Genomic DNA, 22,290 nt, shown 5'->3' on the forward strand with positions numbered 1-22,290 from the left:
GACTCCGCATCTTCCTTCCAGCAATTGCTGTTGGCCAAGCAACTGCCTAAGGAAGGCTAAAGTTCCCATAAAATGCATGTAAAGCCAAGCCAGCGCTGCTGTCAGCAGACGAGATCCACGCCAGCGAAGCTCCAGCATTCCTGTTGTGAATTGTAAGAACCGAGCCAAGGAACTGGCAGACCCTTCTTGAGCTACTTGGCTGGGCTAGGCATTTTGGTATGGATACAGCTCCAGTGAGGGGAAGAGATCTGCTCGGTGCAGCTTTCTGGACATGAAACTGCCTTTAAATGAATTAAAGCTGAGAGAGCAGTGATTTCCCATCTCCTTCCCCCTCCAGAGACCAAACTTCAGTGGGTGTGCAACGTGGCTTTCTCCTTTTGGTATCAATGTTTTCTACAGAAGTCGGTCTCTTAAAGGGACCCGGAGCACAACAGATGCTCTGTTTCGGGTGCACGCACCTGTATTTAAAGGGGTTTCATGATGAAGCCAAACCCCTTTGGTGGACTCGTAGTTCTGCGCTCACTTGTTGATCCTTGTCTTCGGTATTTGAGGCCACGCTTGGTTTTTTATAGATGTGGCTAAAGCTAAGCCAACCACAGAAGAACTCGATGTTTTTGCTTTTGCTCTTTGAGTGCTGGATTCAAAGCCATCTTTTAAGACCGCCCCTGACAAGCAGCTGCTGTCACCTCGTCACGACGGAGCTGGCGGATGTAGTTCGCCTGATGTCATTCCCATAAGTTGCCACGAGCTAAAACGGCGACTCCGAGCTGGGAAGGCAGAACGTCCCAGGCGGCCGGGGTGGATCTAACCTGACATTACACAGCTGCTACCTTTGGGTGGGAGTGATGGAGGAAACCCCCTCGCTTTGGAGCCGAGTGCTGCCTTCACAGCTGCCTAGGCAGGAGGTCTGCCGAGGTTTCTGCTCAATAGGCTATCGAGCCTACACAACGGGTTACCTTGTAAATACACTGAGAAGGAGCTCGCTGTCTGCACGTCTATATTTAATCTGCTTGTGCTTTGGCAAGTTCATCCAGAGCCCAGTCAGAAACCTGTTGGGGTTGTCCTTTTTGCTTGAATGGGTTACTCATTAAAGAGTTCAGGTCTCTCTGTGGTGGAGAACTAGATTAATTTTTGCAGGGCTGTAGCTCCAGCTCAGGGAAGCTTGTGCTTAACTTCAGTGAATACATTTTCAGGTTGGAGAAGAGGCCTTTCTGCTAGTCCAGCTGGTCCTCCTGAGTAATACAAGTCAGAAACTTAAAAAAAAAAAAAATGATATATAGATATTTATATAGTCACAACTTGCAGCAGGGAGGTTTAAGTTGGATATTAGGAAAAACTTTCTCACTAGGAGGACGGAGAAGCACTGGAACAGGTTACCCAGAGAGGTGGTGGATCTCCATCCTTGGAGGTTTTTAAGGCTTGGCTTGACAAAGCCCTGGCTGAAATGATCTAGTTGGGGCTGGTCCTGCTTTGAGCAGGGGGTTAGACTAGATATCATCTCTTAAGGTCCCTTTCAACCCTTATTTTCTACGATTCTATCTATATATCTATAGATATATCTATTTCTAGATATAGATCTCTCTCTCTCTCTCGCTATCTATCTATCTATCTATCTATCTATCTATCTATCTATCTATCTATCTATCTATCTATCTATCTATCTATCTATCTATCTATCGCTATCTGTATCAATATTTTATATATATATATAAAAGAGAGAGAGAGGAAAAAAAATGTATCTCCTACAGTCTTTCTTGTCAGGCTGTGCTGCTGGAGCATATGGCCCTGTAGGAGCAATTTTCCTTTTTAGAGAGCTGTTCAGTTTTGGCTGCTGGCATATAGACCATCCCATTGAAGTCCTGTGGACATAGTTTCATAGTTTCTAGGGTCGGAAGGGACCTGAACAGATCATCAAGTCCAACCCCCAATTTAAGCGCAGGTTTCCATGCTTTGCTAAATAGGGATAGGGTCAGACACAAGATTTGGGATGTGGAATTGGATCCTATTGAATTAGCACTAAAAAACCCCAAAATTACACTTTGAAATTTAGTTTTTTTAAGAAGCTTGCAAGGATCATTTTGAATAAAGCAATACCATTTGTACGTCAGCCTCACACCCAGGTACAAGCATCATTGACTTCTTTCTTGAGTGGCCACTGAAACCACATGCATTTCCCCTGGTACCTCTGTTTCAGTGCCTTGGGCTGTTGCACTGCCTCTGTAATGAGGCCGTCCGCTGTCTGGGGACAGGGACCTACTGTCTGTCGTGTATCATACTGCTATGATTGCATGGACATATTTAATAGCACCCGTAGCCACTGGGCAACTGGATCTGTGCCTCTTCCCAAACATCTCTCTTCTTTGTATCTTTTTAAAAAAGCAAAACGAACAAAGCACCAGATTAGTATTTTTAAAACTTGATATCAGTCTGCGCTTTTTCCCTCTGCCACATGATGGAGATAATGGTGTGAGCTTTAACCAAGATGGCTTTGCACAGCTCCTCTGCTTTGAAGAAGGCAATTCCAGCTGGATGCTAGTGGCTGTTAGGGCCACTCTTAGAGCATAGGAGCTGTTTTCATGGTTATGGTACATTGCTTTTTTTCACTTCAGACATGCTGGAATAATTACACACACACACAATATTTCTGCCTTTTTCCTTTAGGGGCTATTCAAGAACTGATTTTTTTTTTTTTTTTTCTTTCCTGAAAGGGAAACATCGAAGATGAGATCCTTCCCTAACTCATCAAGGTGCTCAAGTCAACAGAGTGCTTAAGTCCATCCTTATTCAACACAGCATTTCAGCACGCACTTTAAGTCACAATGACTTCAGCATTTAAAATGCTCTGAAGATGGAAGTAGGAAGCAAAGTTGTAGAGGCTAGATCAGGAGATAGCCAAATCCAGAGCAGTTTGCTCCCCACTGATAATTACTGCAAGTCAGAACCAAAAAGCTCTTTATCATCACCTGGCCAAATCATGAAGCTGGCTACCCAGGCTTCCTTGGTAGCATTGTAGTAACAGCATGAGCATTAGCAAAGCCCTTGTGCTGTGCGTGAAAGCTCAAGCAGCTTCTCTGTTTCTGCCGTCGTGCGTGTGGAACCTGAATCCAAGTCCATTGAAGCCACATGGAAAAAGGCAGCAAAACTTTGGATTAAACCCATGGGTAAAAGGTGGGGAAAGGGAGAGGTTTTCCCCGTAGGGTCTCTTAAATGAGATTCAGGAGCCTCCCACTGGGAAAATTTATTTTTCTGCAAAGGAATTCCTGTACTTTATGTGCAAACATTTTGTAAGTGATAAGAAAACTATGATAGATTGTGAAATACTTGGTAAAGGAAAAGCACATGTTTCTTTTTACTCTAAATAATGCAATAGTTACTCTGAGGACAAACACCCCCATACTCATGTCACCACTGTTTTGACTGCACTGACATCCAGTTTAATTTGCCTGAATGCTTATTTCCCCAACCCATTCCACAGACCCATTTACCCTGTGGTGGCAAACTCAAAGTTTGGTTTTTTTAGCTAATTCTTGAAATGTTTTTTGTGCTTCACTCAGAGCAACAACTGATTTCTGTGCTAACTGTTGTCCAAGAACGGGGCTTTTTTCCAGAAACATTGATATGTAATAATTGCACCTATAACTGATTTCAGTGCTAACTTTTGTCCAAGAAAGGGGTTTTTTTTCCCCAGAAACATTCAGATATGTAATAATAATTGTACCTGCAACACCGTACCACTCTGGGTGTCCATCGTGGAGGAATCTTCTTTGCATCTCTGGAGCTGCTTACAGCAGAGCTTTCTATTGAAAAAACTATACATTTGGTTAAAATGCCTTCCAAGTTCTGGAATCGGATAGACACGTTCCACTGCATTATACTACATCATACCAGATGATATATATTTAAATCCCTGAATATGGGAGAGAACGTCTATAAATGTCAGGGTTTTTCTTCAGAAGATTTTTTCCAGAAATGTTTGTTCCTTGCTTTTGGGTTTTGCTCTTACAGACTTTTCATGTGAACAAAGATTAGTCCTTCATGGTCCTAACCGGAATGCATGTGCATGACTTAAAGGCATTACCTACCAATAAATAGGAGATTAGCTGCGGCTTGTATATTTCCTGATCAGTTCACATTTTTTCAGATGGCTCATTGTTATCCTGTTTCCTTTAACGATGGGACACTCTAATGAGTTTGCCATCTGACATACATCTGCTTCCTGTTAAACAATACCTTCATTCTTCTAGAGCTGCTAAACTCATCTGTTATCCTACAAGATTTTTATCTGTGCTTTAAACAGCATGTACAAGTCGATGTTGGCATATTCATTTTCATTACGGTGAGGATTTTTTGTGCATGTGTGCGCGTGTTGCTTTTCAAACAGGAATTGCAAAGTGGACATTAATTAACATGGGGGTTGTGTGTTGAGTCCCAAATTTTGCAAGCCTTTGGACGGTCGTTCCCCAACCCCTTCCCACAAGCAGTCCTTTTGCTGCTTGAAGTCAAAGAGGAACAGGTTCAAATATGCAAGCTATCTCACTTAGCTTAGTCCTTTTCCTGCAAGCTGCTTTGCCCTGCCATCCAAATTTGGGATGCGGGGAAGGGATGGAGGGACTCAGGATCAGAATTTAAAGACTGTTTGAATACTGATCGCTTGATGGAAGAGCTTTGAATGACAAGACGATGGTATAGCATACTGTTGGCGAAAGGCTAAAGCATTTGGCTCTCCTTATCGGGATGTCTGTTAAATCCGCCTTTTTTCTCTTTTTGATTTGTGTTTCTGTCTCGGCGCATCTTTCCCCTCCTCTTGTGGGGGTAGACAACTGCACTAGGCCTCTGTACATGTTAACCCTTTGCTTAGGAAGGCACAACTCCTTCTCTCCTTCCCCATGCTCCCTGCCATCCTTCCAGCAGAGAAGGTCTCCCTGGATCATCTCTCTTCAGTGGTTTTTAAAAAGAGAAGTATTGTGCAGCTCTACACCCCGAGCTCAGGAGATAGCACACGTGATAAGAAATGCATGACCCAAGAACACTGCACTTCCCCCAGCCTAATGCTCTAATTTTTTTAATGAGCTTTTAAAGACGCTAAGTAACGAGCCGTCAACACGCCCGCGTGTAGCACAGCAAGTGTCTCCTCTTTTAGAGGTGGAGAAAGAGGCAGTGAGGTGCAGCATTGGCAGGTTATGGAGGAAGTCTGCTTTGGAGCCAGTGACAGTGTTACGACCTCTTTGTCCTTCCCTTGTACAGGAACCACAAACTTAAACCCTAGCTTAAGCAGTCTGGAAGGGCTAATGGTAGAAAAGGGAGAGCTCCCAGTTGCATCTTGGTCTCTTAAGCCATGCATCAGTGTTAATTGACAGGTAACAATTAACATCAGCAATGTTCATAGTAGTGGTTTTTCCTAGTGTGGCATCTCAACCTCCATCAGCCAGCACCCCTGATATGTGTGGCATGGGTCACATGGCTCCTGCTACCCTGGTAGGCAACGTGTGTTACTGTATCATTGATTTCATAGATATTTGGGCTGGAAGGGACCTCGTGAGATCATCGGGTCCAGCCACGTGCCCAAAGGGCAGGAAGTCAGCTAGGCTCAGATGACCCCAGCAAGATGAGCATCTAAACGTTTCTTGAACGTATCCAGAGTAGGTGCTTGCACCACGATTTGGGGAGGAATCTGTTCCAGAATCTGGAGACTCGTACGGTAAAGAAGTTTTTCCTTATGCTCAGTCAAAAATGGTCTTTTACGGTCCAAGAAGCAGTCGGCATTTCCAAAATTCAGCAGGGCGGGTGCATACTCTACTGGTGTTACTTGGGCTGGACCCTGCTTCTACAAACGGTTAGCCTTGCCCAGACTAGCCAGCCAAGGTGGGTAAGATACTGGTATAGGTTGGGCCATGCATAAATATGGGTTCTCTAAGAAACGAGGCAAGGGAGGGGATTTTCCGCCTCTGACTATTGTCACCGCTCGCCTTGTATTATTACATTTGCACAAAACCTTTTTGTTTCTAATTGCATCGCTATTTATTAAGTGAGCCTCTGCTCATTCATCTCACAGATACACTTGTTCTTCCGCCGTCCGAAATACTTTCATCTCGCCAAGCCGGAGCGAGGACGTCTGCAGTTTGACAGCCTTTCAGTCATGCTTAAAGTTACAAATTACCTTTGTTAGGCTTCTTGAGGAGTCTGCAATGCATCAGCCGGAGTCTGGCTGGCAGTGTTAATTGCATGTAAAAATGAATGTTAGCAATAATGCATTTAAGGATATTGTGTGGAGTAGCTGCGCTTAGCTGCTTTCGCTATCGCCTTCAGTCAACGCTACAAGCTCTGATTCTTTATACCACGCTAGATATAATCACATCTATTGCTGTGACCTATGACATGGCCAAGGGAAAAGCTTACCTCATTTCATGCTATCTTTTCAAATCCTATTACGAGGAAAGTGTATTTATAGTTGGAATGTCAGTTTATCATAATCCAGATGTATTGTGTAAGCGCGTGAAGAATTTTAAGAGGACAGGACACCGAAACAGATTTACTATGATTATTAATTGAAGTGTTTTGGTTTTAACTCCAGCAGCAAGACACGGTTGTTTTTATTCTGCTGTCGCGTGAACTTGCTGCGGAAAGAGCCCTTTCTCAGAGAGGCAGTTTTTCCCCATTTGCAGTCACAATGGAGGTACTTCAGCAAAATCATTTTTTGCAGCCTTCTTTGTCATACTCAGGAATGCATTCTTATGCTATTGCGCTGATTCTACTGGAGAAATGGGGAGCTGAAAACTTTTTGACCCTTGCTGTTTAAATACCACGGTGAGGGCCACTTCTACCAATGTACACTGCTGGTATCAGAGTGGGTGCTACAGACATAAGCCTCATAAATGCCTTGAAGTGAGACCACAGGTGAGATGCTCAGAAAAGGTCACTGGGTGCACGTGTGCTTTAATGTGCATTAGCCAACTTTAATGCGCATTAAAGCATCACATTAAAAAAACCTGCTTTTTACTTAATGCACATTAAAATAGGCTAATGTGCGTTAAGCGTCACGTAAAAAACGTGCTTCTTAGTTAATGCGTATTAAGTCAGGCTTATGTACGTTTCCCTAGTACCTCACAATGGGTGAATTTTACACATGTGTTTTAATGTACATTAGCCTATTTTAATGTGCATTAAAGCATCAGTAAAAACTGTGCTATTTAGCTAATGCACATTAAAATAGGCTAATGTGCATTAAGCATCACTTAAACTGTGATCTTTAGTTAATGTACATTAAGACAGGCTAACAAGGCACCTATACACATGACAGAGCAGACGCGATTAATTGGGTCTGCTGAAGCATGCTAATTAGCGCACTCCAGCAGCCTCTGCATCACGTGTATTCAGCATCCCCACATTTCAAAATGGTGGCGGGGGCACTTTAACTAAAAATGAGCTTTAGTTAAAACACCGCTGCCACCATTTTAAAGCGCAGGACACTGAATACATGCGACTCTGCAGACACTTTAATTAGAGTGGCTGTCAGAGCTGCTCTAGTTAAAATGTCCCCCCCTCTCCCCCCCCGAGCATGTGTATAGACGTCTATGCACATTTTCCTAGTACCTCACCATGGAGGTACTAGATTTAATGTGTGTTCACTAAAGCGTGCTAATGCATGTGTAGATGTGCCTGGAGGTACTAGATTTAATGCACATTAACTAAAGCACATTAATGCATGTGTAGACACTCCCAATGTTGGCTTAAATCTGTTCCCACTGAACTGAATCAGACTTTTTGTCATAGGCTGCAAGGCAGTGGATTCATGAAAAAGTGAGCTCTGAAGTAGCTCCCCTACCAGTTGGTAACCACCATGTTACCAATGAAGATATAGTCAGTCTGACTTAGGAGGCCCTGGGACTTAACGGGTGATTTTTCTGCTTCTGGGCCTTTTTTTTCACTTTTTCTGCACAGGACAGTGCTGCGTCCTTGTTTGGGGCCAAACCTGTGACAAGCGTGGGTCTGATCCAGCCCTCTGTCCAGCTCAAGCTGCAGTGTCATGCTTAGACGTCTCTTGTACATTCCCCAACTCTGTTCAAGTTGAAGGCTAGTGGAAACTTGTCTGGGATTCAAAGTCCGGTAGGACTCGGAATAAGAGAAGTGCATAATCCCTTGGTGGGATCATATCTCTTGTGTGGCGCATCATACAGAAGACAGGGCTCTTACAGCTCTTGGCTTCGGGACCTCACTTTTGGAAGATAGCCGGCTCAGGAGGTTGCTGCTCATTCCCTGGTTGATGCAGGGGCAGAGCTCTTGGGGTTCATATGGGAGATGAGAAGGGAGGAATCCTCCGTTTTGCATCCGTACAACCCCATGGGAGCAATAGCTGTGCTGCTTCTGCACAGCCGTTCCCCAAGGACCTGACATGTCCCCCATACCGCTGTGTTTGAGGGGCTGACTTGGAGGTTTTAAGTTGAGCCCTCGACTCTTTGAGTTGGGTTTCATAGGAGCAAGTCAAACCCGTTCAGAAAAGACCAGGCTCTTACGCTCTCCGAGGTGAGCTGTTGACACCAATTTCTGTCCTGCCCTTTACGCAATCATTTGGAAAAACAGATAATTCGAAGAGCGAAGCCCTGCTGAATCAGACGGGGAAGAGAACCTGAATAAACAAACATGTGCTGCAGATCAGTGTGAACATCTGTAGGGTTTATGTTGTTTTGAGAGCACATACCACATAGTTTTTCATTTCTTCTGCTTTTTTAGTTTGCCTCTTTCTCCCCTCTGCCCCCCACCCATCTTTTCATAGAGTGTGCTAATAAAGGTTGGGGGTGGAGAGCACAGCTGGCTTGTGCATGCCATGCCACTGTTTAATTTCTAGCTCTGAAGAAGAGTAGTTTTATTGTATTCTAGAAGAGAATAAAGCCACATGCAAATTCCAGCCGTGGACATCTGTTTCCTCTTTATGTGAAAGAATTCTAGCAGTTTGAAGGGAATTCCAGTTTTGAAGGGCCTGGGTCTGTCCGTCTTTTTTCTTTCTTCTTTTTTTCGTTTTTCTTCCTTTTTTTCTTTTTTTATTTTTTCTTCCTCTTTCTTTTTTCTTTTTTCTTCCTTTTTTTCTTCTTTTTTTCTTTTTTCTTCCTTTTTTTCTTCTTTTTTCTTCCTTTTTTTTTCTCTCACTCTCTCTTTGCCACACCTTGGACATAGTACTCCTGCTGTCTGGCTGCCGAGTCTCCCTCTGGAAGTGATTGGGTTGTGAATTAGCATCACAGCATCGGCCCGATCAGTTCCAAATTGCTGACAAACTCCGTTTTATTGCTAGGAAGAGTATCAGCACTTCAGCGCTGGCACTGACTCCTTCAGACAGCCGTTGTTCTAACTTCCTCCTTGCATTTCTCTTAATTAAACGCTGCCTGCCGAATGCTTCCCAGCTTTTAGGCAACACACACAGTGCTTGCAATTTGATTTTTAAAACAGGTTTATTTTATTTTTGTCTTTTCCTCTGACTTTGCCATGTGATTTTTTTTTTTTTTTAATGTGAGCCTTTAGAACTTCTGGCTTTAAACATCCCATTTGTGTAAATCCACCTGACTCAGGAAAATTAAGCAACAGTAAAATCAGCAATAAAAATGTGCACCATTTGTTGCAATAAATTGGATATTGGCTGTTAAGGAATGCAGGGCCCAGAGAAACTGTCAGTGTTGTTAATCTGTAAAACATTTTAGAATAATAATTCACAGCTGTCCCGGAGCATTTCTTTTTGAATCTGTGTAAGATTTAACTCTATTGAGCAAACAATGGGGCAGTTATATCGCATCAAGCCAGGCATGAGGAGGCAACTGGTCTTCTCTGTCTACTTCATGCAGACGTCAAATGGGAGATTGGTAGATCTAGCCAGCGCTTCCCACATGTGTGGACCACATTTCCATTGTTGCCTTAACCTATTTCAGGCACAAATATCATTGCCCAGCGGGGTGCGATTCAATTCTCTATTCTGTTTCTGAAAGTTTGGGGGGGGGGGTTGAAGAAAGATAACACATGCACTCAAATTAAAAAATGTCATAAACTTTCAAATGGAGGAGAAGCATCTCTGGCATGAAGGCTTTTATTCCCTTGTTCGTAGCCTGGCTGTAAAAAGGGTGGTGACAAAGATAGCCAATTTTTCATCGCTCCGTGAATTCCCCTTGTAAAGAAATGTCTCTGGATGCAGTCATCGTGTGGGGTGTGCTGACTCTATTTCTTTTTAATGGGCACATTGCCGAACAGATCAGACCAGGATGCAATGTCTTTAAAAAATAAATAAAATTGAAGCTTAAAATTCAACTAAGACCTGACTTATGAGGATTTCAGCCCAAATCCTGCAAGCCTCTTGGCTGTACAAACACCTCTGCATAACCCGACCGATAAGTTATCACCCCTCCCCAGCTGGTTTGCAAACCCACATGTTGCAGCATCTTATGAGGTGTACGAGGAATTGAAATGTGGTGATTAAACATCCGTATCTCCTTCCACCGTCTCTGGAGAGTAGGATGCAGAAAGTAAACGGCCAGCCCAAATGGTGAAAATCAAATTGAAACTTTAGACCTGTTTCCACTGTGATTTTTGAAATGCTTCTGGCTGGCAATAGAGATAAGAAGGCTTTATTTGGAAAGCGTCTTTAACGTCTAGATATTTTTGCCACATCAAGTGCAATGGGAAAACCTTCTGACGGCAGCGTATGCTGGGGAGCCCTGTTTGGTTAGATATAAGCTGAGCATAGAGGATTTCCTTTTCTCTCTTTAAGAAAACTGAAGGCACGGCAGCGGCTTTTATTGGGAGGTTATGTTGCTTTCCATTTTGCAGTGCAAAGAAACCATGCTCTTTAACTCCCGCTGAACAGTGATGCAGCAGCAAGGGGATATAGATCTTCTCATAAATATATTACTCTGCGTTACTGTCAAGTAACTGGACTTTTTTCACCCCATATCGAACAAGAAATTGAATTGCAGCGCTAGAATTTCAGGGGCCCGATAACCAAGAACCGTGTTTGACCTTTCTGGCAGGGCTTTGAGATGCCACCTGGGATCCTGCTCATCGTTCAAGATGACAAACTTCCTCTGAGATTTCAGTTTGTCAGCTCAATGTACAGCGGTGACATTGATTTCTTCTCACTGCCGTTTCCTGCCTGAATAGATAACAAATTTTCTGTGGCAGGTGTCTGTCAAGCTTAGTTTTGCCTGGGAGATGAACTGATTCGTCTCATTTATTAATCATTAGTAGCCACACAATGAACCAGGCGGTTCTTTAACTCTTGTGATGTTGGATAAATGTAACGTGTTTTTTTTTGGACCCGTTCAGACTTCCCAGATGTAGATTTGAATTTAGATTTAATGAGACTTAGACGCACACGTAAGCAATGTTTCTAATCTACTGATAACTTAAGTTACACCGTATCTGACATACATCACAGCGTACAATTTAAAAGGTCTGCTCCTGTCCTGTTGAATGCTGGGAGTGTCTACAAACTGGGGCTTGTCACTATATCGGTCGCGGGAGTACTGACATTGTGGGTTTTTGTGCTCCTCTATCTGTCTGGGTTTTACCTTTTTTGTCGTGTGTCCTATACTTAAATAGAAACTCTTGGGACAGGACTCCTATAAAGTGAGTCCCATTCTCACTTTATAGGGCCCTGGTCTACGATGATGTCTGATAGCAGCTACTACAACATAAATAGGAAATAGAAATGGTATATTTTTGAATGCATACTGCCTTTCACAGCAAAGGGCATATCAGCCATTCATAAAAGTAATAAAATAACATACACAGTACCACCTCCCCCCCGCAAAATACCTGCCAAACAAGCAAAAAAAAAAAAAAAAAAGCACAGCATAAAAATACAGGAATGGGAAAAACAGAAAGCCAAGAATTTGGAAATGTAAGGAGACCATATGTCCGTGGTCCGTGTTATTCTGCACCAGCACTATAGGTGATGCAAGAGGAGAACTGAGATTTCCCCCCCTCCTAATCCAGGCTGGATTTACAGTGTTGGCAGGTATCCTCAGGTCATTTCTGCTTTAAACTGATCTGCTTTATAGTCATCAGGAGATCATGAATGTGGAAACCCCCCACTGCTGTTTTCCATGCATCCCATTTGGAGCAGAACTGAGCTTTCAGATGAACTCTTGTGACAGTGTACGTCACCCAGCAATCCCTTCCCAGGCTGTGCTTGTGGCCTTAGAGGTGCATTGCTTCACAGATTCACAGAAATTTAGGGCTGGAAGGGACCTTGCGAGATCATCGGGTCCAGCCCCCTTGCTCTGGGCAGGAAAGACTGCTGGGGTCAAATAACCCAAGGTGCATCCAAGGATCCTTGTGCATCCAAGGTGTGCTTGAGCCAGCCCGGTGGCCTCTTTGGCAGCGAGTCGTACCGAGAAGTTCCCTGTACTAGATCATACTACTTATTACTCTTCCCGGCCACCCAGGTAACGATACATTAACCTCTTGGCAGGGCATGCAATAAACCAAGTAAAAACTGCTTTTGTGAAACCCATTCTCCAACAACAGTGTGCATAAAGTAATCCGTAAAGATTTATAAATGTAATAAGCTGCAGTTCACGGAGCATTCCTAATTTAGCTTGCCAACCCAATTTGCTTCTGAAATATTTTTTTTTCTTTTCTTTTTCTCCATGCAGATTCCCTTCTCTCTGGTGCAGTTTCCCATTTGGGAATCTTTAAAGGTAAGATACGCTGAAGATAAATTAACCCTCGCCCCTCCCCATACACTGGGCTGTCACGTGGATGTACCCATCAGAGCTCATAAAGGCTACTTGCTGGAACACCTGGGAAATGCCAGTTACTGTAGCACTGATGTCTGTTGTGCAAAGAGATGCTAGTACCGTGCGCTGAAAATTAAGACAGTTTTATTTGCTGTCCGAATGAGGGATAGCAATAGAAGTAGTTTGGGAACCATCAAGCTTGTCTAAAAGTCGATGCAAGCAGGAAACTTGGGACAGTGCAAAGAGGACTAAGTCTATTCTCCCATATAAGAGACCTTCTCATTCATGGCAAAGAGGTATTCCCATCAGCTTTGTACTGTCTGGTTGAAAGTCTCCTCTAGAGAAGGTGTATAACAGGTGATACTTTGAGAGGGAAGTCCTTCTGCATAATGCAAACTTTTATGAATTTATCCCAAGCAGTTGATCATTTTTTTTTAGGTCCTGAGAAATTCCTGGCCATCCTACCAGGCCATCCTTCAAGCCATGAACTTAAGAGTTTGTGAGCCTGGATTTGCCCCCAGCTCTGCTTGCAAAGCCGTGGCAAGTTGCGTGGCTTCTCTGGGCCTTCTTTTGGCTCCCAGCTCAGATGGCTGTGGGGGAATTTAATGTTCACAAAGTGCTTCTGAGGTCCTGGGTTGTGAGAGAGAATAGAAATGTAAAGCGCTATTGCAAACATTTAAAATGTTGCAGGCAGCTCCTTTGTATTTATATGAGGCAGAAGGAGAGTGGATGTTGGATGTATATATATATTTTTGAAAGAAGAGGGGCTCTTGGCTGGGCTGACAACAGAAAGCGTAGCAACAGGATAGCTAGTTTCTCCTGTCTTGACTCACAAATGTGCATGGACCTTGGCCTGATGGCAGCACTTCAAGACCAGATCCCTAGTCCAGGTTTGAAGCCAACACTAGCCCCCGAACTAAGTGATGGTTAGTGCTTGTTGTGCCAGTGGGTTTTGATATCTTGAGCATTTACTCACTTGGCACTTGGTGGAGGCCACAGAATAATTTTCCATTAACCACCGGACAGCTGTCAGATGCTACTGATTTTCATTCATGACCAGCCAGGGCTTGGTTCAAACCAGTGAGCTATCAAAATGCATGCTCCATTATCAGTTCTTTAATCCATCCTGTCCTTAGGAGGCCGAAGGGGGTGAGTTTTGCACACTCTGAAATAATAGAGAGCTAATAAAGGGGGAAAAAATTATTGACTATGGTCCCCAAGTCATTCTTGCTGCTGGGATTCCCACAGGGATTGGGACATTTTTAAAGTCATGCACAGGTAGAGCTGAGGGATGAAAATCCCATCTTCTAACTGTTTACAACCAGGGAAGAGCATGTAGAGGACCCCCACAAGTGCCCCACTGGGACTGCCCTTAGTAGCCACAGTCCAAATACAGATCTTCCTGAGCAAGAGGACACCACAGCCCAAGTCCCTTGGCCCCAAAATTTCACCAGCAGCTATTGGATGTCCCTTTGGGAATCCAGAGAAGTTGTTGACCCCCAGGATTGTCATCTTTTTCCCTTTTGAGGACCACATGGTAGCTAAAGCCAGGGTCAGACCTTGCAGAGAATTTGTAACACCAGTTGCAGTTGACTCGGGCAAGATGCCAGAGGGTGCAGATCTGTGACTCAGGCATGCCAAATAGTCTCTGTACTGTTCATACCCCTTGCTGAGCCCTTTGGGCTTTGGTCAGCCCTTTCTTCTCCTCCTCCTCTTTCATCCCCCAGCATTGCCTTCTGGTTCTCATGTCATCTGCTCTCCTCATTGTTGGGAGACCTTCCACCTCTCTCTCAGGGCCATTCCTTGTCACAGGATCTTTTGCTTCTGCCTTTTCAACGCTAGGCTGCTTCTGCCACCAGCAAGTCTGGCAGCATAGGGCAGGCTCTGTGCCGGCAGTGCACCTTGGAAAGGCAACGGCATCTGAAGAGGCCAAAAGATGTGCATATGTCTACGCTTGCTTGCTCTTAGTTGCCACACAGCAGCAGAAGCCTTTTGTTGCTTAAAGAGGTTCTTTGCCAGCAGAAAGGTGGGGTTTTCCCCTCCCGGGGAGCCCTGAATGTGGATACACGCTTGTACCTGTCGAACCGGCATTCTGCCAGCAAAGCCACCTGGTCCAGGCTGGGTAACGTGGTTCCCCTGAGCTGTGACCAGATAGTAGTTGTTGTTGAGTCCCCCTGTTTGAATGGACGATCATCCAGGTCCATTGCTAGTCCTGTGCTAGGTGCAAGAAAGGACCCTAGGTACAGGGGTGCAAGGTAGGAGCAAAAGACTGAGAAGGAGTATAGTAACAACCAGCTGCTTTGCCCTGAGTGCTGTAAGCATTGCAGCACACTGTGCTTATCACCAGGGATCCTGACTTTTGCTGATTTTAAAAAATCCACAATTTTCAGATATAAAAACATAACTCCAAATCCACATTTTTCCATGATTAAAAGGAAATATCTATCCATCAGCACTGGCAGTACTGCAAGTACATTCATGAGATCTCCATTCAGGGAGTAACCCCTGTCTCTAGATATAGATATGAGTGGCATTTCCTTTTAATCATGGAAAAATGTGGATTTGGGATTACCCTTTTTAATCTGAAAATTGGGGATTTTTTTAAACTAGAGAAAATCAGGATCTTTGCTTATCACCATACTTCCAGAGCCTGTTATGCCATGGCCCAGGGTGACTCCAGTACCTTATTAGGAATCAGGTTTTATGCCAGCACACATGAAATGTTCTCTGTCTGCGTTTCTACAGCAGAATCGGTGTGACCTAGGAATCGCTGGTGCAGCAGCATTTTATTTTCCAGAAATTAAGCATATAATTAAAAAAACCCCACTGTGGGGGAGGGGCTTTGTTCTCTGCAAAACCACAAAAAGCAGGATCATGATGTAGCTGTTCCCAGAACGTAAAGCTGTTTCAGCTAATGTTCACGTGGCTATGGCAGTAAAAATATATTGTTTAGAAGGCAAGCTTGACCTGAGCTGGCTAAATAGGCGAGCCATTTAGGATTAGATGGCATGTTTAATCTCAGTGGCTTGGTACCTGTGTCCAGTCGAAGTGGACTGCAATCCATTTGAGTACAGAGAGCGTGGGCGCCTAGCGTAGGAATCCTGCAGCCGGTCTTGCATGCTTCAGCCACTTGCATTTCATGAGAGCTCAAGCTTTGTCACTCGAAAGCCACAGCGGTGAAAGCAGGAGCCCTTTACAGAGCTCTTTAAAAATCCCTGACGGTACAAAAAAGGAGGGGGGGAAAAATAGCTCTGGCCCCATCAGCTATGAGAACGTGGGAAGCAGCCGCCTGAACAGGATGACTCAATGGCAGATCTTCCCACCGGGGCTTTGAAAGGGAGACAGGAGAGTAAAGGCCATGCGAGAGAGACAGCACAAAGCAACAGCACAGGAGCCTTTATCTCTTGATTTAGATACCATGGACGGGATTGTCCTGTGCTGCATTTAACACAGGTGCTTGCGACAGGGGATGAAACACCCTCAGTAAAAGGACCGATAAGCGTATGTTGTATAGAAAGGGTCAACTCATTACTGCAGGCAAATGACTCAGACGCTGCGGCTGGATAGCGTTACCACCCTTAATAAAACGTGCACTTGTATAAACAGATAACCGGAGGGTTCAGCCTTCTGCGCCTCCGCATGAGCTAATCGCTGCAGGGATCGTGCAAATACGTTCCCTTGCAAAGCACGCGCGGATGGGTGCTTTGCTGGGGAGCAGGGGTTAGTCTCCCTCAAGACATCAGGTGTCGGTCACAGCCCGCAGCAGTCTGAGGCAGGAGAGAAAACACGTGTTCCTGTAATCCATTCTGCATCTGCCTTGCCCCAAGCAGCCATAGGCTAGGCTGTTCCTTGCCATTTGTTCTACAGCCTGGGTTTCAGCTGTTACAAGCACGTCTGCAAATACAGAGAGGCCACCCTGCTTCCCGGACCGAGGGGTACGCTGACATACCGCAGCGCTGGAATGGCAAGGGGATTAGCGTGCCAGCGGGGAATATTGTGCACATACTATGGAGTCCCTTACACAGCAGGCACTAACCAAGTGGGTATTGAGAGGACTGGCAAGAGGTACCAATTTAGCGCTCAAAACACAAAATGCTTTGTCTGTGGCTTGCATTGATGCAGCTATCACATCCAGGCTGGAACTAGTTGGTTAATAGACCTTTCTCTTCAGCCTGAGCGTCTGAAAAAGTAGTAAAAGAAACTCCAGGGACTTCTTAAAATCCACTCTTTATATTGGCAGAGGCATGTTGCCTGGTTTTATAGTGCAGGAAGCCCAGTCCTATTATTTATGTTTAACACCTCCAGCCCCTTCCTCTCCCCCAGATATGGAGGAGAGCATGATGGTTTTGGCTGCTCGTTGAATTAAAAAAAATAAAAATAAAAAAGGGAGGTGCCGTGAACTTGGCGTTGAGGCTTTTAGCAGGAATCCCAACAAGGGTCACTGTAAACGGCACGAGCCCCTGCAATGCAAAGGGGCAGGGTGACCTGGCACAAGCACTTAAGCTGATGCTGCTGTGACAGCTTGGCTCATGGAGATGGGCATTCATATAGGCCAGTCTCGGGCCATTGCGCGCCAGTGGAGGTACCACGATGGGTTTTCTGAAAGTGGTTTTGGAATCGTTTCGGAGCTGGTCCCATGGGCTGCGCACCGGCATTTCCAACAGGGAAACTCCCCTGGGCTGTGCATCAACATTTCCAACTTCACAACTCTTTCAGATGGGAATCCCAAATGGCAGGAACTCATTTTTTTGAGCCTTGACTGAGTCACAGTGAGTCTAGTCAATCTTTCTCTTCTGTGCCCCTCAAATTGGGCAGATGGCTGTGACTTTTTTTTGCCCGCTCACTTTTGCCATCGGGGTCAGACCTGATGATCTGTTTAGGTCCCTTCTGACCCCAAGTACTATGATACTAAGTACTATGATACACTCCGTGTTATCATCTTTTTGTTCCACACACCGATCATCTCAGCCATTCACAAAATGCAACACACATCTGCCATGGTACATCTTCAACTCCCATCATTTTTATTTTTTGGAAAGCCTCGCCGGCAGGAATCACAGCTGTCTCGACTTCTGCGTCATTGATGCAGAAATTTAAGGTACCTGTTCAGTGAAAACAAGCACACAGACCTGAAAGTGAGGATGCATGACCTCCGGCTTGGAGAATGGCAGCATCCTTTCCTGCGAGAGGGCTGCGTGGGATTGGCAGCAAAGTGTTAACGAGCGGCTCGGTGGATGGATATCCCTGGGATAGTCAGGATCTCTGTGGAATGAACCTTTCTCTTGCAGGAAACAAGACTCTCTCCTCTTGATTTTATCTCCCTGCATGTTGGCTGCACTTCAGAACCAGCAAGAATTACTCTGGCACCGATTATAAATGGGGAAGGATCTCCACAGAGCCTTGCTGGTGTTTTGTGTGTCTGAACACCACCGCCCTCGCCATCCCCACTTGGTGTTTCACATGGAGGGAACAGGCAGGCAGGAATGGGGGAGAAGGCAAGTCCCATTTTGCGAAACAGCCTAAAGTTTCCAAATCAAGGGAAAACAAAACCAGGAGCCTTGTGCATCCTCCCCGGGCAGGTCGGAGCTGAGATGAGCAAGGCATTCCTGGGTTTTGAGGTCAGAACGAACGGTTACGCTCACGTTGTCTGATGGCCTCTGCAACGCAGGGCAAGAAATCCTACATTTAGCTCCCCAGTGAAGCCTGCCCTAGACTGCACTGCCTAGCTGCCCCTGGGCACCCAGGATCAAGCATGGACCCTTTGAAATCCACCACGGAGTGATATTCAGGGGGCGTGCAAAGGGGGGAACGAAGCTGAGATGCGATGCTGGAGTCCTGTGGTGGACTCCTTAAAAAGCTGGCACCAAGGAGATATTGTATACCTCCTTCCCGTGCCATGGCCAAGACCTTTGCTTTCTTATTAGAGATGAGCAGGCCGCTTGTAGGGGCATATCTGCCCCCGCAACCTATCTAGGGCCAAAATAAAGAGTCTGTTGAAGAATCCGGCCAAACTGGACCCAGAATGGGTCTCCCTGGGGTGCTGGAGGGAAGAGTGGGGGAGAAATACCCTTGCATTTCTTTTTGCTGCACCTTATTCCATTTTTAAATCAAGTGCAAATGAAACCCAGACCAAGCTTTAAGCCCACTTCCTTGCTGGCTGTGTAAATTATTCTACCGTCCCTCCCTTCCCGCTTGAGTAATGATCAGGCTGATTTGGGGACTAACTGCTAAATAATACTAACGTGCCTGCCTTTGGCTTAGGTGTTACATCACGAAACCAGATTTTGAGGGCACCGTTTCAAGGCATGAAGTAACTCGCAGCCAATCGGGGACAGGCCTGCCATTAGCAAACCGGTGACGTTTTTCCCCACACAAGAACAATGCAGCCAACAGCTGTTGGACAAGCAAACCGCACTCGATTTGTGTCACAATAGCTGTCATTCCCCCAGCCATGCAAAGGCTGGCGAAGGCACGCTTGGCCAGCATCTGCACGGAGGGGAGGGGAACACACGCACTCATTTCTTGGAGCCGTACGGACACGTCCTGAAAAAGCAGGGCTAGTGCTGGTGCATTTGTTGGAAGGGGCAGACGTCAAACCCACGCCAGATAAAGGGCCAGATTGCTCACCTCTTGTTTGCACTGAATGGTGTGTCGGGACGCAAGCGGTCCCATTGACATCAGTGAGCCTGCTGTTGAAATGAGTGGTACCACTGGGGGACTAAACTCAATGATTAGGGCACCGCAGTTGGGTCCGACGTGTTGCACCTGGAATATCTAGCTGTTGTCTCTTGCCAGACCCAGTCTAAAAGACCACCGAGCTCTTTGAAGCTCCTGTTTCCCTCCAGCCTGGAAGCAGGGGGTGTTTACAAGCCGTGAGCAGCAGTGTAGGTGCTCTAGTTAGCAGCGATGTTGAAAGGGGATGGAAACAGCAGCACAGTTTTGCATGGTGGGGAGCAGTCTGAAGCGGTTGAACATGTTGCAGCTAGGCCAGCTTTTTGTTCTTTTTCTTTCCATTTCTCTGGGATTTGGGTGGGATTTGAGATGCAGGGCCAGACTCACTGCTGGCATAGGCGAGCGCAGTTCCATTAAGCCTGAAAGGAGTCTCCGTGTTTATGTCAACAGTGAACTTGGCCTGTAGCGTTTTTCCCATGTTTAGGCGAGCGTATTCGCTGGAAGACGATGCACACACATGCTGTGCATATGCGCACACACTCGCCGAGCAGGCTGTTTTTACATGACTGCAGCCCGTTTGCTTTTCCACGGGACGTACCAAAAAAAAAAAAGCCTGCCTACGGATTTCCTGCATCTCCTCTAGCGAGCGGATTTGTATCTATAAGGACCGTACCGATCGCAGCGTTGCAAATAAAACCTCACGTTGCAAAGATGAACCCCTGGACTGTTTGTCTTTCACTCCCCAGGATCAAAAGACAAAGCAGCTCGTTCAGGCAGGATTTCAGTCTGCTTTCCTGGCCTTCACCGACTCAAACAAAAGGACCCGGAGCAGCAAATTAATCTAGTATGCTAATGTTTATAATTGGAATCAATTGGGACATTGGAAAAGAAGCTGTCTCAGTTGCAGGCTTCAAGCTGAGAGGACGCCACAAGCCCTGCTTGGCTCCTTCAAGCTGCATGTGTAATAAGGCATCTGCATTTGACCCAGTTCTCTCTCGTGCTCTCTGATGCCGCTGTTCCTGCTCCTTTTGAAACCGATCTGCTCGTCAAGCTCTAATTGACTGGAATTCCTTGCTGCCGGGTCGCCTCTCCCTTGCTGTCTGTGCACGGCCGTAATTCAGAGTGACCTAAACTGCATGCAGTCAGAAGAAAAGAGTGGTGCCCGTCCCCCCAAAAGCTTGCGGTGTGCGAATAAGACAAGAGGGAATGGGGGCCTGCGGAGGAAGGGGAAGCAATGAAGTGGGAGGTGGTGGATTTTGCACACAAACAGCCTAATCCATGCCAATCTAGCACATACAGCCCAAGATTTCTGGCCCACGGGGATTCACATAAGTCTAGAAATTTGGCAGCAGGGGAGTGGCAATTAATGCTGCCCCGTGTTCCCCGTGGGCACGAGCGGGGCAGGGTCACCTTGGTCAAGGGCAGGGAAAAGGTCTGTGAACCGACTGGACTCCAGATGGGAGTTGCAGCTGCACAGCTGGATGGAAAGATCCATCTTGCCTCAAAGCTGCAAGATTTGGGCCCAGCCTCAGCAATGCCCAGTGCGTCTCCAGAGCCTAGCAGCCTTGCTTGGGGCTTTGGTGATTAAGGCACATCAGTGTCTGTAGCCGGTGATACCCAAGCAAATGACGTGGCCAGACTCACTTCCAGTCAGTTGCCTTTGACTCCCCAGTCTGAACCACCAGGCAGCTGGGGCGGCTTTTGGCTCGAGTCCAGAGCGGGGCTTGAACTCGCACTTCTGTCGCTGCAGCGAGATGCTGTAACCACATCCCACGTTCTGAGTATTGCTGTAATGCCGACCGCACCATGGCTAGACGATAAGTAGGAAAACAATGGGATTTCTGGAAGACTGTGGTTCGTGGGAACAGAGGGGAGCATTGAGGAAGAAAAGAAAGAAGCATGGGTCTGCATCTGTGCGACGAGACCTGCTCCTGTAAAGTCCCAGTCTCCCTGAGAACGGGTCAAAATCTGCATTGTCCCTCCCCTGAGCACGCCTCTCCGTATCGTTTTGCTGGTGCAGAAGCGTGCAGTCAGCTCGACGTCTATATCCCAGAAAAGGGTTTACAGAAAATTAGCATGGGCTTGAGCTTGGGAAGCTGCGGAGGGCCCTGCCTGTGTGAGTTTTTCCATGTACTTGGGCCAGCAGATTTATTTCCAATTTGTTATTCATAAGGGAAGAGCGAGAGATTGGGATGGGGTCCTTTGAAGTGGAAAACAAAGTCTTCTATTCAGCCCTCTGCCTAATAGGATACACATGACACAGGCTTGGCATGGCGGCTGCTTGAGAGCAAGTGCTTGCCGTCGTTCGCTTTCCGGCTTGGGGAACCCTGGTGGGAATGGGTACTGCCCTCAAAAGGAAAAAAACCCTCACTATTATATTCCACATGCCTTCAATAGGGCATGCCTTGGGTAACGAAACAGGAACTGCTTGGAGAAACAAGCTGACCAAATTGTTGCTCATAATTCAGGGTATTTATGGTATCCCATTAGACAAACTTTTTTTTTAAAGTAATATCATTACATTAATTACAAAGGCTTTGGTCCCTGTTGGCGTTTGCTAATGTTCTTGTAGCGGGTAGCACTCCAAACTAGGATTTGGGTCTAATTAGCTTGTGATGTGACCCAGGGTCAAGTCCATTCACCTTTCTGTGCCCATTTTCCCCTTTTACTTCTATTGCTCTTTCCTTTACAGTATAATGTGTTCATGCCTTTATCCATGAGGATCTGTTAGGCTCCCCACTTCATTTTGCAACAGTGACATCAAATTGGGTGTTGGTTGGATCAGGCTCAATCCAGGGAAACGGGAGATCTCCTTGTAGACGGTCAACTTGTAAACCAACTCTAAAACCATGAGAATTACCTGATCTCGGGGCTACCGGAATTCAACATATGACCTTCCAAA

The 22,290-nt window shown here is 45.8% G+C and overlaps 1 protein-coding gene across 1 annotated transcript in view; it reads left to right on the top strand.

Moving 5' to 3' along the window:
* Positions 1-22,290, top strand: part of SLC25A26 (solute carrier family 25 member 26) — a 97,647-nt gene that overhangs the window by 56,852 nt on the left and 18,505 nt on the right. The window contains exon 6 of the mRNA XM_006271629.4: positions 12,633-12,677. Coding sequence (XP_006271691.3) covers positions 12,633-12,677 — 45 coding nt within the window. The remainder of the gene's footprint in view (positions 1-12,632; positions 12,678-22,290) is intronic.

This window comes from Alligator mississippiensis, chromosome 12 (genome assembly GCF_030867095.1).
Source record: "Alligator mississippiensis isolate rAllMis1 chromosome 12, rAllMis1, whole genome shotgun sequence".
Taxonomy (NCBI): Eukaryota; Metazoa; Chordata; order Crocodylia; family Alligatoridae; genus Alligator; species Alligator mississippiensis.